A 23812-nucleotide genomic window follows, 5' to 3' on the forward strand; every position below is an offset into this window, starting at 1 on the left:
CAAAAAAAAAAAAAAAAACAAAAAAAACAAAAAAAAGTGAAGCCAAGAGGAATTGAAAAAAAGTGAATAATATTTTCAATATTTGGATGGTATTTTATTTTATTTTTCTCCTACCAAATTATCCATACTATCGGATAAGTAATATTGGTCTGTCATCCACAAAATTTGCTACTTCTATAATTAGCTAGGAAGTACAGACATTTCTTTTAGCCTTGGTTGAGACAAATGGCAAGCCAGTGTGGGTATCACTATGAGTTCATCTTTGGCAACAAGTAAAAAAGGGGGATCTTGTTTGTTTCCACTACATTAAACACCACAACATGAAGTTTTAGTTATTGCCATCCCTTGCTTGGCAGCAGTGAACTTGGTTGTAGCAAGGTCGATCCTCAGGCTATCTTTTCAAGGTTGGAGCTTGATTCTACCACAGTAACAAAAAAAGTCATCTCAGTCAATGGAGAAGGACCTGCACCAACAAAGACTACTAACTCTCTTCTTATTCCTAGCCTTCTATTACGGGTCTAGGAAGTCAAGAACCCGAAATATGAGGGATATCTCAAATTTGAGAAGCGTGGGCAGGGCTTCAAGGAAGACCAACTTATTTGTTGAGGGTTGTTGAAAGGTGGAATTCCACCAATATAAAAAATTGAAGACCGGGGTTGGTTAAAAGCTTCAACCATGTATGATACCAATTGTAACAAAGACCCTGTACAAATAACCATTCAAAGCGATGTGTGTGATCTTTCTTGAGCAAGCTTAGCTAAATTTGCTCCTAGGAGTCTTATGTATCTCAAGACTGGGATGATCTCCATTGAGATTTAGTAGCTGCGCTATCTTACCACAACAAATGGACAAAAAAGAAGGTTGTGTAGGTGGCCTCATTATCCACACCTGTAGTTAGATGAAGTGCGGGTCCTGAAGTGCTTTTTAAGAGCTCCCACGCATACTCTAGGTCATCACCACCACCTGCACCTCACATCTTATCACAATAGGACATGTTAGTTGTATATTGTCTCTTTCAACTACATTTGTTCCAATGGTTCCTAGCCTAACAGAATGCAGCAACATGGGGCAACTTGCACATACCGCCATCTTGGAGGATGGAACCCATCTCGATCTCTACTAATTAGATATGGGAATTGGTGAAAGGAAGCTTTTTATTATTACTATAGTAAATAGGATCAAGAAAGCGTGTGGGTTCCATTTGTAAACGTTGCTCGTTTTATGTTTAGAAACTAAAATTGGGTACTTCCCTGGGGGACCCCACTGATCAAGCCTTATAGTTTGATCGTTATGGTACAACCATATCATTTCAAAGTTCATGTTTCTTTCACCTTCATACTCGATTTTGAGCTTCCTTATTTAATATAAATTCTGGGTCTTTTTCTTCACTTTTGTTACTTGTTTGCAGAAGCTTGCTTCCATCATATCCTCACTTACGGCTGGTTAGTTCTATTCTTTTTGGCTTTTACGTGAGATATTTTTGTGTTCTTCAACTGTTTACACTGCTATTCAAATTATTCATACTTTATTGTAATTGTAGAAAACAAAACAATTGAAGATTTATGGTGTCTCGTCATTTGATTGTGACTGAGATGCATGCTTTTGTTTTATATCTTGACAGATACTAATGAGCGCTACAATCAGTGCTAAACGGTTTTCAAGATACTTTGGTGTCTGTCCAATCATCGATGTTCCCGGAATCACCTTTCCTGTAAACCTTCCACTTCAATCTTGTAGTTTTGAATTGGTATGTATCTTAGGGCCATATTCTAACTCTTAAATATTCAGGTAAAAAATTTCTATCTGGAGGATGTACTTTCTATTGTAAAATCTCAGAAAGAGAACCACCTTGATGATAAGATAATGGGTGTTTCTGATGAGGTACGTGAGCTAACTGAAGAAGACAAGCTTGCTTTGGACGAAGCAATTCACACGGCTTGGTTGAATGACGAATTTGATCCCCTTCTAGAATTGGTTGCTAAACCTGGATCCTCTCAAATTTTCAATTATCAGCATTCTGTGACTGGACTAACACCTCTAATGGTTCTTGCTGGAAAGGGTAGAGTTTCTGATGTTTGCATGCTGCTATCTTTTGGGGCCATATGTGAATTGCGTGCCAAGGATGGCACAACGGCGTTGGAATTGGCTGAACGAGGAGATCAGAAAGAAACTGCTAAAGCAATCAGAGAACATTTGGAAAGTTCCATATCCAACTCCAAGGAAGAACAACGGTTGATTGATACATATCTCGAGAAAAATTCTAATTCTGTTGATATTACTCTTTTAGAGCAGCTGTTAGAAAAAATATGCCGTGATTCAAAAGAAGGAGCTATTCTTGTTTGTCTTCCTGGGTGGAATGAAATCTGCAAAACTCTAGATAGATTATCAGACAATCCTCTTTTCAAAGATGCATCAAATTTTTTGATAATACCTGTTCATTCAACGCTTCCTTATAAAATGCAAAAGAAGGTTTTCAGCCAACCTCCTCCTGGTTGCCGCAAAATTATTCTGTCTAGTAATATTGCAGAAACGGCCATTACCATTGATGATGTAGTTTATGTTATAGACAGTGGATGGAATGAAGAAAAAAGTTATGATCCTTACAATAATGTTTCTACTTTTCAATTATCTTTGATATCAAAGGCTTGTGCCAAGCAGCGTGAGGGTCGTGCTGGTCGCTGTCAGCCTGGGATATGCTATCACCTTTATTCAAAGTCCCGTGCGTCGTCTCTTCCAGATTTTCAAGTTCCTGAAATCAAGAGAATGCCATTAGAGGAACTCTGTTTTCAGGTGCCATTTTAACTTATGTATGCTGAACTATATATTGGTGTGTTATTCTGATGCATTTAGTATTGAAAAGGTATTCCTAATTGTAGGATTTCCTTGTTTAATTGTTTTAATAATCGATTTATTTCACAGGCGAAATTGCTTGCTCCCAATCGTGGGATAGAGAGATTTTTGCGGAAGACTTTGGACCCTCCAGTTTTAGATACTATCGGTAATGCAATCTTGGTCCTTCAGGATATTGGGGCTTTGTCACAAGATGAGAGACTGACTGAGCTTGGGGAGAAACTAGGTTCATTGCCTGTTCATCCAGTAACGAGCAAGATGCTTATCTTTGCGATATTGATGAATTGCCTCGATCCTGCTCTAACTCTGGCTTGTGTTTCGGACTGCAAGGACCCTTTCACTCATCCGACGTTACCAAGCGCTAGAAGGATAGCTGATGCTGCTAAAGCAGAGCTTGCTTCTTTGTATGGTGGCCATAGTGATCAACTAGCTGTTGTAGCTGCATTTGATTGCTGGAAAAATGCAGAAGAAAGGGGTCAAGAGTCCCTCTTCTGTTCTAAATACTACATTTCTCGGAGCACTATGTCGAAGCTATCTTGCATGCGGAAGCAACTCAAAATGGAACTAGTTCAGAATGGTTTTATGCCTAAGGATAGTTCAACTTGTAGCTTAAATGCTCGTGACCCTGGTGTGCTCCACGCCGTCCTTGTGGCTGGTTTATATCCAATGGTGGGAAGATTACGTCCGCCCCTTATGAAGGGAAGACGGGCTGTTGTAGTAACTCGTTCAAGGGGCAAAGTTCTTTTGCATCGACAGTCCCTCAACTTTGAACCGTCACTTAAGCTAACCGATCGTCACCCTCTTATTGTTTTTGACAAGATAACCCGTGGGGATCGTGGTACAGACATAAGAAAATGTACTGTTGTTGGGCCTGTCCCATTATTAATTGTTGCCAAGGAGATTGCTGTTGGCCCTGCTAAGGAGAAAGATAATGGTAAAGGTGGTATTGAAAATGACCATGATGGCATCGACGAAATCGGCGTGGATGTCGAAAATAAATCAAATCAACAACCAGAAGAGATGGTTATGTCCTCCCCTGATAACTCGGTAACTGTGGTTGTCGACGGTTGGCTGCATTTTTTGTCGAAGGCGCTCGATATTGCCCAGTTATACTGCTTGAGAGATCGATTATCTTCAGCAATCTTATTCAAAGTAAGTGGTTATAGGCTCGTGTTCTTGGCTTCAGGAGTTGCTTCATTTTACTCGTGTTCTGCATGATTGTAATGACGGACCTTTTATTGTGTCTCAGGTAAAGCATCCAAATGAAGCTCTTCCTCCTGTTCTTGGTGCCTCTATGCAGGCCTTAGCTTCCATTCTATCTTATGATGGCTTATCTGGCATTTCATTAGAATCTGCAGCAACGTCGACGTCGATGGTAAATCCGACTGATATCAGCCGTTTTTTACCTGGGAGGTCTACAGGAACACATAAGATGGTAAGTTCGTTTCATAGACCGCTTTCAAATTATAAGAATTTTACTGTTCATGAAGCGAATCGAAAATCTATTTTGAACGATCTGGTAAGTCGGAATCTTTTACCACCGCCTGATCTTAGAACAGCAAACCCAAGTGACCCATCAAGGCCTAAAGTTAAGGCTTCATCTAATTCAGTCTATGCATTCTCAACTCTGCAGTCACGTAGAGAGCCGAAGCGATTCAAGCGACGCAAACGCCCTCAAAAGCAAGATGCAACCCGGCAGCAGCGCGCTCCAGAGTGCAATACACATAAACAAAGCAAGTCCCCCAAGGAGCAAAAGGCAGCTAAACAGCAGAACCCTCCATCAGGAGACCTCAGTTTAAATGGGTATGGATCAAGTGTGTATGGACCATATGGCACGCGGGGTACCTCTCTAAAGCGGCCACGTGGCAACTAGGTAATCGTCAGGTGAATGAGCTCAGTAGATGTCGCTTCTCTGCAGTCTAACGTCCAATGATAGTCGAAACTTTGACGCTCGGTTATTACTCGAGGTAAAGCCATTAAGCCAAAAATTACTCTAATTGCTAGAATTAGTATGCATCTAGTTGTTAATCATCTGTTAGTAATCTTTGCCTTTTACCCTTCAAACAGATGTCTAGACACGGTTCAGAGAATGGAACTCAGCTGCTTCTGGAGATGAAACAAGCATCTTCCAAATCCATCCATTATAGTTTGCTTTCAGCTACAGATGTAAGTATAATACACACCAGGCTTGATTCTCACCTTCCCGAGTACTCGATACAATCAGGTTCTTTCAGGAATATCGTTCTCGGTTTCAGCTCATTAGAGTATGATATCATTATCAATGAGAGGATATACTTGCTTCAAGTTATAATTGAGCTCCAATTTTGATATGTAATATGAAATTTTACGTTAGAATACGATATCGAGACTTCTTTCTCTTATTGCTATGTCGTGTTAAATCATCATTCTTCAGTCCAATTAGTTTATGATTAATATTTTGATGAACGGAATTTATTAGAATTAAAATCGAACTTAAAAATTTAAGCTGACTTTACACTTGGTCAAATAAATTACTCAATTCTAAAGTTTCAACCAAGATGAATTCACGATAGTTTCAAGTGGATAATCAATCCCAAGAAAGGTCAAACAAAGAAAAAAACAAGAATTTGATTGGAACTTACTCAACGTCATGATCCCATGTATGGTTGATTAAAAAAAACCCAGTCGGCTTTCATGGAGAAGACGACGACCACGACGAATAAATCTACAAAACCTTTTGGGAAGCACGAAGGCTACAACACTCAAGGTTCCTTTCACATGGGTTCTTGACAAATTGCTTTAAATTTGACTGAGTTTCTGGTTTTGAGTGGAAGTTTTGAAGTTCTTGTGAAGGAATTGGTTCTGGTTGAGGATTCTGCAGAGCCATGGAGGTAGCGATGACGAAGATGATGAAGACGACAACGAAGAAGACGAAGTTGGTTTTGTTGATTGCAGTTCCAGTCATGGCGGTCGTGATATTGCAGCAATTTTGGTTGCCATCTTTGAACTTCAATCGGCTCTGGAGAACTGTTTCTCAACATGGTATTCTCCATTTCTTTCTTTCTGTTTGTTTCCTGAGAAAATTTCTGTTTGTTTCCTGAGAAAATTTCTGTTAATTTCTTTCTCTTTCAGTAGGCTCCACAAATGATTCACACAGAAACGACGATGAATTCATCAATGGCCTTCTTCCTCCAGGCTTCGACCAAAAATCCTGTTTAAGCCGATACCAACTGAATCTCTACAGAAAACCTTCTCCCTACATACCCTCTTCTCCTCTCCTCTCTAAGCTCCGCCGCTATGAATCCCTCCACCGCCGCTGCGGCCCCAATTCGCCATCCTTCCGCCGAGCTCTTGTCGGTCTAACTTCACCCACAAACTCCACATCCCTGCCGGAAGACTGCAAATACGCTGTGGTTTTAACCCGCGATGGCCTAGGCAACCGTATCCTCGCTATTATCTCCGCCTTCTTCTACGCTCTAATGTCCGATCGCGTCTTTCTAATCGACAGAGGCAACGCTCTTGATGATCTCTTCTGTGAACCCTTTCTCGGATCCTCGTGGATTCTGCCGTCGGATTTCCCTCTCCGCCGGGAATTTGGCTCGTTCCGCCAGTCCTTTCCAGGGTCTTTTGGCAACATTTTGAGAAATGGAATGTTGGAGAAAACAATCGAAGATTCGCCTGTGAGTTATTTGTATCTCCATCTATCTCACGACGCCAGCGATTACGACAAACTGTTTTACTGCGACCGGCAGCAGAATCTTCTGAAGAAGGTCCCATGGCTGATTATGGAGACGAACAACTACCTGGTTCCCGGAATTTTTCTTGGTTCGTTTTTCAGAGAAGAGCTCAATAAACTCTTTCCGGCGAAGGACACTGTTTTCCACCATCTCGGCCGGTACCTCTTCCACCCGACGAACGGCGTCTGGGGGCTGATTTCGAGATCTTACAAGCCGTATCTCGCCAGAGCGAAAGAAATGTTAGGGATTCAGATCCGGAATTTCGGGTCGGAATCCGGTTCGTTTCAGGACCAGATGAATCAACTTCTAGCTTGCACACAGAAGAAGAAATTACTGCCGGATGTCGAGCAATCGTCGCCGGAGAAGTCGAATTCCACAGCGTCTCAGACGGTGAAAGTTGTGCTGGTGACGTCTCTGAGCTCTGAATACTCGGAAACCCTAAAGGAAATGTACTGGGAGCATGGGGGCATCGACGGCGAGGTGGTGGCGGTGTACCAACCGAGCCACGAGGGGATTCAAAGCTCTAACAAAAAAATGCACAACCGGAAGGCACTGGCAGAGATGTACCTTCTGAGCTTGAGCGACGTGTTGGTGACGAGCGATTGGTCGACGTTTGGGTATGTAGCGCAGGGACTTGCCGGAGTGAAGCCATGGATGCTTTACAAGGCAGAGGATAAGGTGTTTCCGCCATTGAATGAATGGCTGAAGTACAGAACCAGGAATGAGACAGGCGACTGGCCATGCCGGCGGGCGGTGTCGATGGAGCCGTGCCTGCACGTGCCGCCCGTGTGCGATTGCGATGAGATGCAGAGAAGAGATGGATGGAATGAATTGCCGTTTGTGACGCATTGTGAAGATGCGAGTTGGGGCCTTAAGTTAGTTAATGAATTCAACTGATTTTCAAAATTAGGGCATATCGCTCCTAAATTAGGATATATATATATATATTTGTGAAATAAAGTGGAATATTATTGCAAAAGAGTGAAGGAAATTTTTCTCCCAAAGTACATGACTAAGTTGATGCGGTGTGCTAGTAAGGACACTAGGCCCTGAAGGAAGGTGAATTGGGGATCCCACATGGATTGGAGTAGGGAACGAGTGCCAATGAGGATGCTGGATCACATAAGGGGTGGATTGTAAGATCTCACATTAGTTGGAGAGGAGAACGAAACATTGTTTATAATGGTGTAGGAATCTCTCCCTAGCATACGTGTTTTAAAAACTTTGGGAGGAAACCAAAAAGAAAAGTCAGTTGGAGAGGAGAACGAAACATTGTTCATTATAATGTTGTGTAGGAATCTCTCCCTAATATACGCGTTTTAAAAATATCTAGAGATAGCTTGGTCTTAGGCCGTTACACCAAATTTACTTATTTTAAAAATTTATACTTATCTCGAGTCACTTTAACAAATAAAATTTCATAAATGTTAGATATCAAATTAGAACTAAAATTTTTATTTTCTTATTAATAGTTTATAAAAAATTGAATAAAGTTGAATAAAATAATCGAATTAATATATATATATATATATATATAAACACGTCACTAGAACAACTTTAATTTTAATATTCGATTTATTTTTTATTTTCATTTAAATAATAAATACCAAGATGTAAGAGAGAGAGAAAAAATAAAAAATTAAAAGAAAAAGAAAAAGGAAAATAGATATAGGGACAATATTGTCATTTTGACATCAACATCAGTCGAGATTGAAGAATCGATAACACGCATTCACCAATCACATTTCAATAATACAAAAATATATTACAATATTAATTAATTAATTATAAAAAAATAATTATAAACTTTCTAATTAAAAAACACAATAATTAATTATTCGTCAAAGTAAAATACTTAACTTAATTATGGGATTATGAAGTAATTGATGAACACATAGTGTAATTACAGTTAGTGGGTCGGGTCTTCGCTTCTTTTATTGGGTCAACGGTGCATACTTTTCCTTCTTCTTCTTCTTCTTCTTCCTCCCATTTATCTCTGTATCTCTGAGCAATCTGTGCCAATACGAATCTCCCCCGGTTCTTCAAACCCTTTTGGCTAGATATGCTGATTCGTGAATTTTCTGTAGATTAGTCGTTTTTCTCTTGCAATTATGTTCGATTTCTGTGATTTCTCCCTTGTTCTTCCAATTATTTCTCTGAATTTTTGCTGGGTCAACTCTGTTCGTCCTCTGCTTGCTCTTTGTCTTTGTTAAGAATGAGAAATAGAAATAGAATTGGGATCGAAAGTATGATCTTCATTCATGTTTACCACGTTTAAATAGGATACAAACTATCAACTAATACCTAAAAATAGAAAAAATATATATCTAACTAAATCTGGTAAATAAATAAAATATACGGTTAATCAAATCTATACTAACAACTCCCTAAATATCTGAGATATATTCTAACTAATTATCACCGCAAAATATCCTCTTAATACTCCCCCTCAAGTTGGAGAGTGTATGTTAATCACCTCCAACTTGTCTTTAACTTGTCTTTACGGTAGGTCAATAACACCCAAGTTGTCTTTCACTCTTGTCTTCCCAGTAATGAAAATATCTGTCAAAAAATAGACCGCCTTTGATTGGTTTGCATTTTTAGACTTTCAAGAAATTATTGAATTTTCAAGAAAGATGCAAGACTCAGAAATAGACCGCCTTCGATTGGTTTGCATTTTTAGACTTTCAAGAAATTATTGAATTTTCAAGAAAGATGCAAGACTCAGAAATAGACCGCAATGATTGACTCGAGGATTGGTAACTTGTCCCATTTAATTTGATTTGGAACAAGTGAATATCCTCCCTGATCACTTGTTGGTCCATGCATAAATGCTTTAGTGGATAATAACACCAAGATCGGTGCTTTGGATCACTTGAGAGGCTGTGAAAGAAAATACGAACATCTTGAATATGTCAGCTTAGAGTTTGGTGAGAAATTTGAAGATGCTTATAACGTATTCTTGATATTGGATGATTGACGACGGTAAAGACTTCACTGATTGGTTAGGGTTTGGCTTTAGGTTTAATACTCCCCTTGGACTCAGAGTCCAAGGGGTATTAAGAATATCACGATCGGTGCTTTGATATTAGGAATATCAAGATCGGTGCTCTGATACCATGTTAAGAATGAGAAATAGAAATAGAATTGGGATCGAAAGTATGATCTTCATTCATGTTTACCACGTTTAAATAGGATACAAACTATCAACTAATACCTAAAAATAGAAAAAATATATATCTAACTAAATCTGGTAAATAAATAAAATATACGGTTAATCAAATCTATACTAACAACTCCCTAAATATCTGAGATATATTCTAACTAATTATCACCGCAAAATATCCTCTTAATAGTCTTGAATCCTCAGATCATGATCTCTAGCATCTGGTCCATTTGTGTTAGTGATTGACTTTGGTTAAAGGGTGTCTTCGCAAGCAATCCTGACCCTCACCCCCCCCTTCGATTTGAACTTGTTTTGCTTTTATGATGGGTTTTGTTCGATTATGTTTTGCGTTTGAAGTTCCTTTTGTTGTTCTATTGATGAACTGCTGAAAGGAGCTTTTTCAGTAATAATTTTCCCTATTTGTATTTTGTTCCAAATCCGTGTTTTGGGGTTTGTAGATTCTTTGTCTTGATTTGAGTATCTGAGCGTTTGAAATTTTGCTGAATCTGTGTTACTTTTGAGCTCCTTTCTTAGTGGAAACGCATCTTGTAAGTCATGGACAGTGCCAATGATCCTTCCTCGTCCCCAAGTTTCGCCTCATCGTCTTATGTGTCAAATGGGTCTAGTTATAACAACGTTCCTGCAGTATTCAGCCATGACCCTTCTGCAAATTCTGATCATATGTGTCTTAGCAAGCTAAGTGCAAACCTTGAGAAGCTTGTGGTTGATTCTGACTACGACTATACTGATGCTGTGATTGTTGTTGAGGGCATTGATGTGGGTGTTCATCGATGTATATTGGCGGCTCGGAGTCAGTTTTTTCATGAGCTTTTTAAGCAGGAAATGGATAGCTCAACCAAAGATGACAAGCCAAAATATTGTATGTCTCAGTTGGTACCTTTCAGCAAGGTTGGAATTGAAGCTTTTAAAGTTATCTTGAATTACTTGTACACGGGAAAGCTGAAGCCATCACCACCAGAAGTGTCAACATGTGTGGATGAGGCCTGTGCTCATGATGCATGTGGCCCTGCTATCAATTATGCAGTGGAATTGATGTATGCTTCTGCCACTTTCAAGATGAAAGAGTTGGTTTTGCTTGTACAGGTATGAGGACATTTCTTAGACTCTGTTTATTTCTTACTCATATGACTTTGTATGTCGGTCTCTTTAGTAGAAAGTATTAGGAATAACGACTCTTATGGAAAAAGCTGGTAGAGATATATATGGCTGTTAAACCTATATATATAGTAAACTGAAACCGTATATATACTCCTTTATGGAGAGGTTTCCACACCCTTGTAAGGGGTGTTTCGTTCTCCTCTCCAACCGCTATGGCCCCCCTTCAAGACTCAGTGAGACGCTGGCACTCGTTCCTTTCTTCAATCGATGTAGGACCCCACCAAATCCACCCCCTTCAAAGCCCAGCTCCTTGATGTAGGACCCCACCAAATCCACCCCCTTCAGAGCCCAGCTCCTTACTGCCACACCGCCTCGTGTCTACACCTTTTGGGGAACAGCCTTCTCGCTGGCACATTGCCTAGTGTCTATCGCTGATACCATTTGTAACGGCCCAAGCCCACCATCAGTAAATATTGTCCTCTTTGGGTTTTCCCTTTCAAGCTTCCCCTCAACGTTTTTAAAACGCGTCTGCTAGGGTGTTTCGTTCTCCTCCCCAACCGACGTGGGATCTCACATGAAGTCATCAAGATAAACCTTTAACCAATATTGCATTTTCTCTCTCCATCCAATAGTCTCCTTGCATTTTCTTTCCGATGTTCTTTGTGTTCATGAGTGTGCATTGTTGTGCGATCCTAACAAGTTTCTCAACAAAATTTCCTTGTCTTAGTATGATTTATTTTATAATCTAACTCAATATCCACCAACTTGTGCAGCGTCGACTCTTGAATTTTGTTGAGAAAGCTTCTGTGGAAGATGTTATAACTATACTGATTGCTGCATTCCATTGTCAACTGGACCAGCTGCACATCCCCTGCATTCAAAGAGTGGCAAGGTCAGACCTCGATGCTGTATCTCTAGAGAGAGAGCTTCCTAGTGAAGTTGCAAGTGAGATTAAAGCATTGCGTATGAAATCTCAGCAAGAGACTGAACCAAATATGGTGGAAGAAGTGGACCTGAACCGTGAGAAGAAAATCAGGAGGCTCCACAAAGCATTGGATTCTGATGATGTTGAACTACTGAAACTTCTTTTGAGTGAATCTTCTGACATTACCTTGAATGATGCTTATGCCGTTCACTATGCCACTGCCTATTGTGATCCTAAGGTCATTAAGGAGGTTCTTAATCTAGGCTTGGCAGATCTCAATCTTAAGAACCCTAGAGGACATACAATTCTTCATGTTGCGGCAAGGCGTAAGGATCCTAAAATCATTGTGGCCCTTCTGGACAAGGGAACCTCTGCATTAGAACCTACAGCTGATGGACAAACTGCTGTTACCATATGTCGAAGGCTGACTAGACCTAAGGATTATAATGAGACGACTCACAAGTGTCAGGAATCTAACAAAGATCGGTTATGTATTGATGTGTTGGAGAGAGAGATGTGTAGGAGTTCTATCTCTGGTAGAATGGAAATGACAACTCAGATTTCCGCTGCTGACATGCACGTGATGCTAGACTATCTAGAAAATCGAGGTGATATGCTCTCTCTGTATATTTACATATATATTTTTTTTGTGAGATCCTACGTTGGTTGGAGAGGGGAACGTAGTATTCCTTAAAAGGGTGTGGAAACCTCTCCCTGGTAAACGCGTTTTAAAACCTTGAGGGGAAGCCCAGAAGAGAAAGCTCAAAGAGGACAATATTTGCTAGCAGGGGGCTTCGGCTGTTACAAATGATATCAGATCTAGACACCGAGCGGTGTGCCAGCGAGGACGCAGGGCCCTCAAGGGGGGTGGATTGTGAGATCCCACATCGGTTGGAGAGGGGAACGAAGCATTCCTTGTAAGGGTGTGGAAACCTCTCTATTCCCTAGTAGACGCGTTTTAAAACCTTGAGGGAAAGCCCAAAGAGGACACTAGCAGTGGGTTTGGGCTGTTATAAATGGTATCAGATCCAGACACCGAGCGGTGTGCCAGCGAGGACGCAGGGCACTCAAGGGGGGTGAATTGTGAGATCCCACGTCGGTTGGAGAGGGGAGCGAAGCATTTCTTGTAAGGGTGTGGAAACCTCTTTATTCCCTAGTAGACGTGTTTTAGAACCTTGAGGGAAAGCCCAAAGAGGACAATATATGCTAGCGGTGGACTTGTGCTGTTACAAATGATATCAGATTCAGACACCGGGCGGTGTGCCAATGAGGACCCAGGGCCCACAAGGGGGGAGGACCCAGGGCCCACAAGGGGGGTGGATTGTGAGATCCCACATATCGGTTGGAGAGAGGAACAAAACATCCTTTTGTAGGAGAGGATGGGTTAGGACAGGGCGGACAACGCCGTCGACTTATTGGGAAAAAGGAGGCAGAAGATCACTTTTCTCTCTTGTTTCAGGATTGATTGTGGTATGTTTAGTTGACTCGTGTAAAGATGTTTCAAACATTGTATCCTTTGTTTCAGTGGCCTTTGCTCGTCTTTTTTTCCCTGCCGAGGCCAAGGTCGCAATGGAGATTGCGGATGCAGATTCAACAATAGCATATACTGGCCTTGTATCATCCAAGGGATCATCTGGCAACTTGCTTAAGGTTGACTTGAATGAAACACCATCTGTTGGAACCAAAAGACTCCAATCCAGAATGCAAGCTCTAATGAAAACAGGTACTACTTTTAGAACACTGTCTTAATTATCTTTGCTTGAGAGGTAAAATGAAACATGTTTGATTCTGGTCTGGCTGATAGTATTTTCTGAATCTAGATATGAGCTGATCCATAATATTCTTGTGCCCCGTTTCTTGCATTGAGCTTGTTTTTTATATATCCTTGTACGAATATCCATTATTTGGCTATGCAACGCCCTAAGCTCACCGCTAGCAAATATGGTTCTCTTTGTGCTTTTCCTTTTTTGTTTTCCCTCAAGGCTTTTAAAACGTGTCTGCTAGGGGAGAGGTTTCCATACCCTTATAAACAATGTTTCGTTCTCCTCCCCAACTAATGTGGGATCTCACAATTCACTCCCCTTCGGGACCTAGCATCCCTGCTGACACTCATTTCCTTCTCCAATCAATGCGGGACACCCCAATCCACCTCCCTTTGGGACCAGCGTTCTTGCTGGCATACCGCCTCGTGTCCACCTCCTTCGAGGCTCAGCCTCCTCGTTGACACATCGTCCGATGTCTGGGCGGTGTCTGACTCTAATACCATTTGTAACAATCCAAGCTCACCGTTAGCACATTAGTTGGAGAGGGGAATGTCCTGTAGACACATTTTAAAAATCTTGAGGGGAAGCCCAAAAGGAAAAGTCCAAAGAGGACAATATCTGCTAACGGTGGGTTTGGGCTTAGGCTGTTATAGACACGGTTTGTTATAAAAGAAATAAAGAGTCATTGATCAAATTGAGTATATGATGATGAACTCATATCAAATCTTGAACGCAGTGGAGACAGGTCGACGCTTTTTCCCTCATTGCTCGGATGTTCTCGACAACTTCTTAGCAGACGACATGCCCGATCTTCTCTTCCTCGAAAAGGGAACTCCAGAAGAGCAGAAGAAGAAGAAGACTCGTTTCATGGAACTTAAAGATGATGTACAGAAGGCATTCTGCAAGGACTTAGCAGAGAACAACCGATCAGGTTTTTCATCTTCCTCATCTTGTTCTCCTCCAAAAGTGGGAGTAAATCAGAAAGGTAGGAGAAAATAAAGTGAGAGTTGTGCTATATTTTTGTAGGGAACATACAGTTGAACGTTGCATAGAATTTTCCTGTGGAAGAATATTTATATTATAGGAATGTCTTCTCTGTATGCTGTTCTTGGCCTGTAAAATAATTCTAACTTATTAGTTTCTAGGAAAAAGAAATTGGGCACTTTTCTAGTGGATCCAATGGAATTTTCTATTTTTTGGGAATATGGTACACAAAGAATGTTAATACTACTTTTCGAGACTAGAGTCCTGCCTCGTGAAGAGTCCCCACTTAAATCGGGAGTAAGGAGAGATTTTTCCATAGCTAAACCGGGCTAGAGACGGAAATTATATTCCCCGTCCCTCACCTTGCCTATATACATACGTACGTACATAATGGAAAAAAAAAAAAAAAATCTATTTTGTTACCAAATCTTTGAGTTTGAAGGGCTCATCATAGCTCTTCCAAAGGCTATGGGAAGTGATAGCAATTTCTTGGCTTTGCTTACATATGCCCTTTTGGTGAAGTTGTCATAGTCATTTGCTTCAATGGAATCTAATATTTGCTTGTAAAGCATTAGGGATGCCCATACTGGCCATCTACTGGCTGCACTCAGCTCTGCAATGCCCTTCTCAGCCTCATCAAAGAACCTTCTTGCTCTTTTTATCTGCCCTTTCATGAAACTCCGCCACTTCTCTGTCACTTTCCCTTCGAAGATGTCGTCGTCGCATAGCCCTGCTTGTGCCAACTCGTCTTGTGGGAGATACACTCTTCCCCTTCGAGCACTGTTGGAAAAGTAAACACGAAAAGTAATATAACTTTATATAAGATTCCACGTCGGTTGGAGAGGGAAACAAAACATTCTTTACAAAGGTGTGAAAACCTCTCCCTAGAAGACAACATCTGTTAGCAGTAGACTTGAGTCATTGCACTGTTATGAGAAGGTGGTGGAAGAAAGCTTACTCTTCTCCGACGTCTCTAAGAATGTTTGTGAGTTGATTGGCGAGTCCGAGAGCCAATGCTGCATTGTAGACGCTCTCTACTGAAGCTTTCGACTCGGGTGCCAATCCCATGACAGGAACACTCATGAGCCCCACAGTTCCAGCTACATAATAGCAATAAAGGTAAAGCTCGTCGAAGTTTTCGTATCGTGATTTTCGCAAGTCCACCCTCATTCCTTCGATCATGTCCTTGAAGGGCTGTCGAAACATAACGTGCATAGTTTCAAGCCAAGTGAATCAAAAAACACACAAATGGAACTAGAAATGAAAAAAAGGATCCAGACCTCCTTTACTCGAAGACGAGAGTAGTTAAATCATTGTCGCTCGTTTTAAATCGTACGCTTTTGATTACATTAAACAAACTCGTGCACTGCCAATTCAAATTAGAGCAATGAAGAGCCACGTCTCATTAAACTAGGATGATCAAATTTTACTGATAAAAGCTCTCTGTTGTTCTTGTACTGACAAAAACATTCATTTCTTCATAAGTTTCACAAGACCTTTGTCATGGCAGCCTAAACTTCTCATATCACAAATGAACGTATTTTAAGCGCAGACCAATAAATTCTTAAGCACTTAGAAAGTCATTTCAAACCGGCTCTAAATCAAGTTTACCTGAATGTCGACGAAGTATTTTGAGACTGTATCGGAAAGAGCAGCATCATACATATCATACGGTCGACCTTCAAATAGATCAGTTAGTCGTGTTTCCCATCGAGCAAGAGCCTTAGGGGTGATGTGTGAAGCATTAGGTCCATCCACGAGCTCGTCGGTCCTTCTGCACCACACTGCATTACAAAGAGTTACCCTCTTGAATGTCCAAAACTGAAGTAACAGGACTGCAAAGGTAGTGATTAAGAATCATCCTTGAGGATGTTTTGAGATACCCTTCAAACTCGGGTTCAAATTTTCAGATCGAGAACTTAGGTCCCGTTCGATAATGATTTTCCCCTTTCAGGATCGGTCTCCTAAGACCCTCTATTTAAAAAGGTTGTCTTACAAGTTTCGAAACTTTTAACTTGTGTCTATTCGATTCTTAAACTTTAAAAAGTTTGTAACAGGTCCATAAACGTTCATGATCGTTCATGATGTGAGGGTCATCAATAGAAACTACTAGGAGAACATGGCTAGAACTTGGAGCAATACTTTGGCTGTCCACAGCCATGTCCTACAAGCAACTTGGTCTACAGAAGTGAACAAAATTTGCAGTAGATAGAAAGATAATAAGGTGGAGGAAGAGAATGACTGATACCGTAAATCGCCCACACAGCTCTTCTTCTCTCTGGTGTCATAAGCTGTGTCCCTGAGAATAGCAAGAAAGTGAACAACGAAGGAGGAAAAGAGAAAAGGCCAAATGGTTTGAACCGAACTCAGAAGAGAGGTATCATGTAACAGTCCAAGCCCACCGCTAGCAGATATTATCCGCTTTAGCCTATATCACAGTCAGATTCACGGTTTTAAAATGCATCTGAAATTTTCACGCACTTATAAAAGGATGTTTCGTTCCCTTCTCCAACCAATGTGGGATCTCACAATCCACCCCATTCGGGCCCAGCATCCTCGCTGGCACACCACTCGGTGTCTGACTCTGATACCATTTGTAACAGCCCAAGCCTACCGCTAGCAAATATTGTCTGTTTTGGCTCATATTACCATCAGCCTCACGGTTTTAAAACGCGTTTACTAGGGAGAGGTTTCCACACCCTTATAAGGGATGCTTCGTTCCCATCTCTAACCAATGTGGGATCTCACAATCCACCCCCTTGAGGCCCAGCGTCCTCGTTGGCACACCATCCGGTGTCTGGCTCTGATACCATTTGTAACAGTCCAAGCTCACCGCTAGCAGATATTGTCTGCTTTGGCCCGTATCACCGTCAACCTCATGGTTTTAAAACGCATCTATCAGTGAGAGGTTTCCACGTCCTTATAAATGGATGCTTCGTTCCCCTCTCTAATCAATGTGGGATCTCACAATCCACCCCCTTGAGGCCTTGCGTCTTCATTGGCACACCGCCCGGTGTCTAACTCTAATACCCTTTGTAACAGTCCAAGCCCACCGCTAGCAAATATTGTCTGCTTTGGCCCGTATCACCGTCAGCCTCATGGTTTTAAAACGCATCTATCAGTGAGAGATTTCCACACCCTTATGGATGCTTTGTTCTCCTCTCCAACCAATGTGGGAACTCACAATCCACCCTCTTAGGGGTCAGCGTCCTCGATGGCACGCCGCCCGGTGTCTGGCTCTGTTACCATTTGTAACAGTTCAAGCCCACCACTAGCAAATATTGTCCGCTTTGGCCCGTATCGCCGTCAGCCTCATGGTTTTAGAACACATCTATCAGTGAGAGGTTTCCACACCCTTATAAAGGGATGCTTCGTTCCCCTCTCCAACCAATGTAAGAACTCACAACCCCTTAGGGCCCAACGTCCTCAATAGCACACTGCTCGGTGTCTGACTATAATACTATTTGTAACAATCCAAGTCCACCACTAGCAGATATTGTCTACTCTTCATGATTTTAATACACGTCTATTAGGTAGAGGTTCCACCCTCTTCCTCTTACAAAGAGATGCTTCATTCCCCAACGTGGATCTCATATTCTAGTAGAAAACATTCCAAGACAGTCATTATCAGTTCCATTTTCTACCTAAATCTCAAAGAAGACTAACAGGATGACAAAAACAAGATCATTCAACCCAGAAATGAAACAGTAGCATAGGGAGGGAAGGTTTACCCAAGTAAAACGTTTTGGCATATTCAGCACAGACCTCACCACATCGAGCATAAGCCTCATTCAAGAGATTCCCATCATCACTGATACTGCCTTCATTTTGTATGGTTTTCTCCCAATCCAAACCTCTCTCTCGATCCTTTCTGGGTTCCCTCACAAGAGCCGCTTGCTTCAACACCACTTCATACACCCTTTCTTCAGCCGATCTTGAAGGGTTCGCTACCACAGCAGAGGAACCCCAAACCCCACCACAAAAACGACTCAATCTCTTACACCCAATTGGCTTGCACCCGATTCTGATTCTCGGCTTGGGGCTGAGCAGAGCATTGGCATTGACACCAGACATCTTCTTCACAACCACCCACAAACCCCCCTCGGCCCTGCTTCTTCTCCCCTCCCCGCACCCTTATTTGGTGGATTCAGCGAGAGAAAGAGGAGAGTAAATGGGTGACTATCAATTTCTTGGCCATTTTGGATTGAAGGAAGAACAAGGAATCAAAAACTTCTCAATTGGGGGTTCAAAAAGCACTCACTCCCCTTGAAAGCCAGAGCGTGGGAGGGAATATGCCCTCTCTCTCATCCTTAAAGATCACACATGGGAGGATTGGTGGACAGAGTTAAGACCCCATTTCATCTTCCTTGTCCTACAACTAGAGCTTTTACTTGGGCGCCAAGATTGTGGTCCTAATAATGCGCTTAGTGTGGCCTCTTTTGTGGGGATGAATCTAAAACGGAAGTTTAACACACATTAACATCATATCTCCTTTTATTTTCGGTATATTTTCGGTATAAGAGTGTGAAAACCTTCCATTAGTGACGCGTTTTAAAGCCTCGAGTGAAACCCAAAAGAGAAAGACCAAAAAAGACAATATCAGCTGTGGATTTGGGTCGTTACAATTTCTTTTTCAATGGAAATTTTATTCCTTATAAAAATTATGGCATTAATATAATAATTTATATTGATATATGTATTTTTTTTTCTTTTTAATTTCATGTTTTTTATTAAATTTTCTTTTATTAATAATGGTTTATTGATTATTAATAGAATGCTAGGGAAAATAATTATAGACAACATTAAATATTTAATGAAATTTTAATAAACAATATTTTCATTCATTAAAAAACCAAAAACAAAAACTTCATGCATGTGAGAGTCACATGGCTGATATAGTGTGGGACCCACACTCACTTTTATTATTTTCGTTATTTATTTATTTGAAGTTATATTTGATAACAATTTTATTTTTAATTTAAGATATTAAAAATAAAAACAAAATAAATAATAAATAAATAAGTGTGTTAATTATTTTATTTTTTCCAACTTTAATATATACATACATACATACATATATAATTTTTTTAATTAAAAAAATTTGATAAATAAGTATGATTATAAAAATAGTTATTTACTAAGTAAGGTAAGCTTATTATTAGTTTTTTAATGATAAAAATCTTTGACAATATCAACCAGTCTTTTTGTAAATATTAAATTCAAGAAACCAACAAATTAGTTAGATCATAAAGATATATATATATATAGATATATATATATATATAGACCTATGTTCTGTTGCATTAATTGCTCACATGTAATATGTAAGATAAAATATTAAGAATATAGTTTAAAAAAGGTTAAATTTAATCGAACAATATCAAGTACGAGACAGAGACAGACATAGTGTTACACCCAATAATGGATGATACATAAATAAACTAACATCACATTTAAATGGTAATTTAGTTATTATTTATACTAATAAATTATACTTTTCTTTTTTATGGTTCAGTCGTATAAATTTTAAAGTTACGTGGGCCCTTGAGAAAGTCATTGAGGACAACAACTAGTTTAAGTGGGCCCAATCGTATTGTGGACTGTGACACTAAGTATGCTTGACTTGGAGCAATCAATGTTGAGTGTGCTCGTAGACTTTTTTCTAATAAACATGTGAGTGAGGACAAAATACGTTAAAAGAACATAATGAGTCTTTGAGAATTTCATATTCAAAATATAGTTCAAGTCAAGTAGGTAACATGGTTATATGGCTCGAGAATGCATTAATTCTCTAGTGTCAAATCCATATTCCAAATCTAGATCTAAAAGCTAGATAGTAAGCTAATATGGAAGAGTGAGGGGCTGTGTCATGTGGCCCAATGACGAGTGGGCAACGACTTGACCTAAGGATACGTAAACGTGAAGTGGCTTGGCTAGGCCCGACTATTTACAACTGGGCGCTACAAAGGCACTTCAAATTTTCAAAAAAAAATGGTTTTTTTTTTTTTGGTACAAAGTAATGGCTAGTACGAAAATAATACATTGACTAAATCAAGTAATATAATTTACTTCATTACCAAATTAAGCTATTTATCTCCACGTGTCGCGATATGGGAGCGAGTAGCAATCAATTAGCGAAGCAAAATGGCAGGAAAGGGAAATGACGCCAATACCTTTCCCTCGTTCTATGAATTCAAATTTCAAAAAACGACCCAACAACTCTCTCCTCTACACTGATTGCATAAATCCCAACTCGAAGAAAATGAAAATTATTGTAACCCCACAATAAAATTTGAAAGAAAAGTAATACCCAAAAGGGGAGAACCCATTTTTGTTTGGGGCCTTGGGTGTTTTGGGGTCAGCGGCGAGCACCGATGATATGTGCGCGCAGTTGAGGTGTAAATTGGGGTTTCTTTGCAGGTCTTTGGTGGGGTTTCTTGATCGATCGGTTTCAAGAGCAATGGGCTGCTTCTTCGATTGCTTCAAAGTCAGAGACGATCGCCATCGACATAGAGCGCACCTTGTTTCCGATCCTTCTTGTTCGAAGTACAGGGTACGTTTTCGATCCTCGTTTCACCTTCTTGTTTATATTTCGTAATTCCTCCGTTTTGCTCAAGAGTAATTTAGGAAAGTGAAATCTAATGGAAAATTTGTTCCCCTGTTTCTTGGGAAGAATCTGTCCTGTTTTTAGTATCATGGGTGTCGTCCTCTTCCATTCTGCTGCTGTTCTTGCGACTTTTGTTGTTTAGCTCAGCTGGATTGCCTGAATTAGGTAGCTGATTTGGCTTTGATTGGAGTTAAATTAGATGCTCCAAGTGCTAGATTCTACTCTTCTTTTGTATGTCTCTTTGATTGGTGTTTGCCAGTTTTTTACTCACTTTCTATTTCATGCTTCAGGCACCTGTGGTAGCTCGAAATAAGTTATCATCTCTTTTCCTGTCTGAAGGTAGATGTTCGACTCCTCCATGCTTGTTCCTTGCATCTGAATCTGCAGATTCTTACTTCCTTTTGTGTTTTTTTGTTTTATTAAAGAAAATGAAGATTTCTCGAGGAATGATTCAGGTTCCAAGTCTTTTGGGTCTCCACGGTACACCAAGGAGTTGAAGGATGAGGTATGCAACCTTCCCAATAGTGTTCAGCTCCAAGTATAGTGTGTGCTGATTTTTATGATTGCTGGTATGTTCATGATTTCAGTTTGCTGGTTGGAATATAATTAGTTAGGGAAATGAAAGGCATGAGCTAGAATGAGCTTGTCTGTGTTCTAAGTTGCAAACGGAACATAATGTTCCAAAGCTCTAATCTGTTGAAGATTCCTTAGTTCTACTTCCTTTTCTTGTAAATGCTGAGACTGTTATGCGATCCACGTCGGTTGGGAAGTAGCACAAAACATTCTTTACAAGGGTTGGAAATCTCTCCCTAGCAGACACGTTTTAACGGTGGGCTTGGACCGTTACAAATGGCATCAAAGCTAGACATTGAGCGATGTGCTAGCGAGGAGGTTGAGCTCCAAAGGAGGGTGGACATGAGGTGGTGTGTTAGCAAGGCTCGAAGGGGTGGATTGGGGGATCCCGTATCGATTGGAGAAGGGAGCGAGTGCCAGCGTCCACACTGGACCCCGAAAGGGGGTGGATTGAGAGATCCCACATCGGTTAGAGAGGAAAATGAAACATTCTTTATGAGGGTGTAGAAACCTCCCCGCAAGGGAAAGCGCTGGTAAAGCCCGAAGAGGACAATATGCCAGCCGTGGGCTTGGGTCGTTACAGTTCTTTTATTCCTCTTGGGCCTTAATCTGTCTCTAACTAGGATTACACATGTTAATAAACATCTTTACTACACTTAAACATTAATCCGTTGATATGGGCATTAATTTGCAGGCCAAATTCCTTAAGGCGTGTGGGACTATAGTGGAGACCCCAGCTGAAATCCGGAAAGCATCAAGAAAGCTCTTGGGTTCTCCTCATGATGACAGAGATTTGGAGCCTCTTAAGTACCCATCACTTCCAAATGCATCCCTTGAAACACCTCCGGATCCTCCCCGCACACCTGCCAAACATTTGGAAGAGGGAAGAAGCGAGCCAGGGTCTGCTGAACGTACACCTAGCAGGTTGTAGTATATATGTGAAACACCCTATACTTGAACATTCAAATTCTTCAGCATTGTCATCTTATAACTGTTATGGAGCTTGTTGATACTGCAGTTGTACTACCAGTGAACAGAATACTCAAAGAGTCTCTGCTCTTAATAGTCCTGATAATGTGATGACAACATGTCAGAATAAAGTGAACCAATCTCCCACCCGAAGTTCATCTGAAAGCGGAAGAGAAGAACTTGATTCATCAGGTAAGTCATCACCTAATCCAACCCCACGACAGCTATCTGACAAAATTCAAACACCTGGAACTGTTTTTCCAGCAAACTTGGATCATGGAACAGCAAGAATCAGGTCTCAGTATGTTTATTCAGGTATGAACCCAGTTGAGAGTGAATCTAATCTGGAAGGACTTTCAAGAGAAGTGAAAGTGTCTGTTCAAGAGCTTGAAATGATGACACCTATACCAGAAAGGACTGTGAGAGCTAATACTCATGAGAAGGAGTTGGTGGTGGAAGCAAGCTTGTCTGCTTGGTTGAAACCAGTAGCTACTCATGATGATGATGGTCTGAAATTTGGAGCTGCACATAGGCCGATTCGTGCTGGAAGGAGTGCAGGGGACAGGCCAATTATAGGGATGGTTGCTGCTCACTGGAGCGAGGATGAACCTGTTCAAATCTCACCCAAGGAATGGGACGGGAATGGAATCCCAAATTCAACCAATAAGTACAAGGAGGTAATTTTATGTCTGTTTTTTGAGATTTTCCTTTTTGTATGAACTTGAATGGTCTGTTACGGACTGGTGTCCTGTTTGCAGGATCAGAAAGTGAGTTGGCATGCGACGCCATTTGAGGAGAGGCTAGAGAAGGCACTATCAGAAGAAAGTATAGTTACAAGGTATGCCTACTCTGTCTTGCTGTCTTCCTGTCTTCCATGCCTTTTTCTTAAATAGAGTCTAACAACGTCATCCAAGCCCATCACTAGTAGATATAGTCCTTTTTGCGGGCTTCCCCTCAAGGTTTTTAAAACACGTCTGCCAGGGAGAGGCTTCCACACCCATATAAATAATGTTTCATTCTCCTCCCCAACCGATGTGAGATCTCATAATCCACCCCCCTTCGAGACCCAGCGTCCTCGCTGACACTCGTTCCCTTCTCCAATCGATGTGGGACCTCCAATTCTCCCCCCCCCCCCCCCCC

General features: G+C 40.8%; 5 protein-coding genes across 12 annotated transcripts in view; 4 read left to right on the forward strand and 1 right to left on the reverse strand.

Moving 5' to 3' along the window:
- LOC111437674 (DExH-box ATP-dependent RNA helicase DExH6-like) overlaps positions 1-5237 on the forward strand; it is a 9808-nt gene extending 4571 nt beyond the window's left edge. For 3 of the 4 annotated variants that reach the window (XM_023075753.1, XM_023075756.1, XM_023075755.1), the window contains 7 exons: positions 1409-1442; positions 1622-1711; positions 1789-2790; positions 2920-4002; positions 4100-4285; positions 4484-4817; positions 4918-5237. In XM_023075753.1, coding sequence (XP_022931521.1) covers positions 1409-1442; positions 1622-1711; positions 1789-2790; positions 2920-4002; positions 4100-4285; positions 4484-4723 — 2635 coding nt within the window. In that variant the 3' untranslated portion in view covers positions 4724-4817; positions 4918-5237. The remainder of the gene's footprint in view (positions 1-1408; positions 1443-1621; positions 1712-1788; positions 2791-2919; positions 4003-4099; positions 4286-4483; positions 4818-4917) is intronic. The other variant, XM_023075754.1, reaches the window with a different exon arrangement.
- Positions 5238-5382: 145 nt separating this feature from the next.
- On the forward strand, positions 5383-7513 carry LOC111437680 (probable fucosyltransferase 8). 2 transcript variants are annotated; one of them, XM_023075760.1, is made up of 2 exons: positions 5383-5871; positions 5962-7513. In XM_023075760.1, exons 1-2 carry the CDS (start codon positions 5715-5717, stop codon positions 7461-7463), a joined length of 1659 nt encoding a protein of 552 aa, XP_022931528.1. In that variant the 5' UTR covers positions 5383-5714; the 3' UTR covers positions 7464-7513. The 2 variants fall into 2 exon arrangements, with proteins under 2 accessions (XP_022931528.1, XP_022931529.1); XM_023075761.1 differs by having other exon boundaries at positions 5965-7513.
- Positions 7514-10287: 2774 nt separating this feature from the next.
- On the forward strand, positions 10288-14714 carry LOC111437676 (BTB/POZ domain and ankyrin repeat-containing protein NPR2-like). Its single transcript, XM_023075758.1, has 4 exons — positions 10288-10836; positions 11625-12384; positions 13302-13499; positions 14276-14714. The coding sequence occupies exons 1-4, from the start codon at positions 10288-10290 to the stop codon at positions 14536-14538; spliced, it is 1770 nt and encodes a 589-aa protein (XP_022931526.1). The 3' UTR covers positions 14539-14714.
- LOC111437685 (phytoene synthase 2, chloroplastic-like) lies at positions 14711-18894 on the reverse strand. 2 transcript variants are annotated; one of them, XM_023075768.1, is made up of 5 exons: positions 18255-18891; positions 16772-16822; positions 16135-16307; positions 15482-15717; positions 14711-15303 (listed from the first exon to the last, which is right to left on the reverse strand). In XM_023075768.1, the coding sequence occupies exons 1-5, from the start codon at positions 18595-18597 to the stop codon at positions 14943-14945; spliced, it is 1164 nt and encodes a 387-aa protein (XP_022931536.1). In that variant the 5' UTR covers positions 18598-18891; the 3' UTR covers positions 14711-14942. The 2 variants fall into 2 exon arrangements, with proteins under 2 accessions (XP_022931536.1, XP_022931537.1); XM_023075769.1 differs by lacking the exon at positions 16772-16822 and having other exon boundaries at positions 18255-18894.
- A 1833-nt stretch (positions 18895-20727) lies between these two features.
- The window catches only part of LOC111437684 (protein JASON-like), a 3979-nt gene continuing 894 nt past the window's right edge, over positions 20728-23812 (forward strand). The window contains exons 1-7 of one of the 3 annotated variants that reach the window (XM_023075766.1): positions 20730-21076; positions 21421-21469; positions 21556-21635; positions 22398-22627; positions 22722-22864; positions 22937-23349; positions 23431-23510. In XM_023075766.1, the coding sequence (XP_022931534.1) occupies positions 20903-21076; positions 21421-21469; positions 21556-21635; positions 22398-22627; positions 22722-22864; positions 22937-23349; positions 23431-23510 (1169 nt within the window). In that variant the 5' untranslated portion in view covers positions 20730-20902. Of the gene's footprint in view, positions 21077-21420; positions 21470-21555; positions 21636-22397; positions 22628-22721; positions 23350-23430; positions 23511-23812 lie in introns of all 3 variants that reach the window. The other 2 variants (XM_023075767.1, XM_023075765.1) reach the window with 2 other exon arrangements.

This window comes from Cucurbita moschata, unplaced genomic scaffold, assembly GCF_002738365.1.
Source record: "Cucurbita moschata cultivar Rifu unplaced genomic scaffold, Cmos_1.0 Cmo_Scf00064, whole genome shotgun sequence".
NCBI lineage: Eukaryota > Viridiplantae > Streptophyta > Magnoliopsida > Cucurbitales > Cucurbitaceae > Cucurbita > Cucurbita moschata.

What these genes read in the sequence shown, in the direction of transcription:
- LOC111437680 (XM_023075760.1), top strand. Translation starts at nt 5,715, where the DNA reads ATGGAGGTAGCGATGACGAAGATGATGAAGACGACAACGAAGAAGACG. An exon ending in GAGAACTGTTTCTCAACATG is followed by an intron (nt 5,872 to 5,961) that starts GTATTCTCCATT and finishes TTTCTCTTTCAG; the next exon opens with TAGGCTCCACAAATGATTCA.
- LOC111437676 (XM_023075758.1), top strand. Translation starts at nt 10,288, where the DNA reads ATGGACAGTGCCAATGATCCTTCCTCGTCCCCAAGTTTCGCCTCATCG. An exon ending in AGTTGGTTTTGCTTGTACAG is followed by an intron (nt 10,837 to 11,624) that starts GTATGAGGACAT and finishes CAACTTGTGCAG; the next exon opens with CGTCGACTCTTGAATTTTGT. An exon ending in AGACTATCTAGAAAATCGAG is followed by an intron (nt 12,385 to 13,301) that starts GTGATATGCTCT and finishes CCTTTGTTTCAG; the next exon opens with TGGCCTTTGCTCGTCTTTTT.
- LOC111437685 (XM_023075768.1), bottom strand. Translation starts at nt 18,597, where the DNA reads ATGTCTGGTGTCAATGCCAATGCTCTGCTCAGCCCCAAGCCGAGAATC. An exon ending in AGCTGTGTGGGCGATTTACG is followed by an intron (nt 16,308 to 16,771) that starts GTATCAGTCATT and finishes TTTGTAATGCAG; the next exon opens with TGTGGTGCAGAAGGACCGAC. An exon ending in AATACTTCGTCGACATTCAG is followed by an intron (nt 15,718 to 16,134) that starts GTAAACTTGATT and finishes ATGTTTCGACAG; the next exon opens with CCCTTCAAGGACATGATCGA.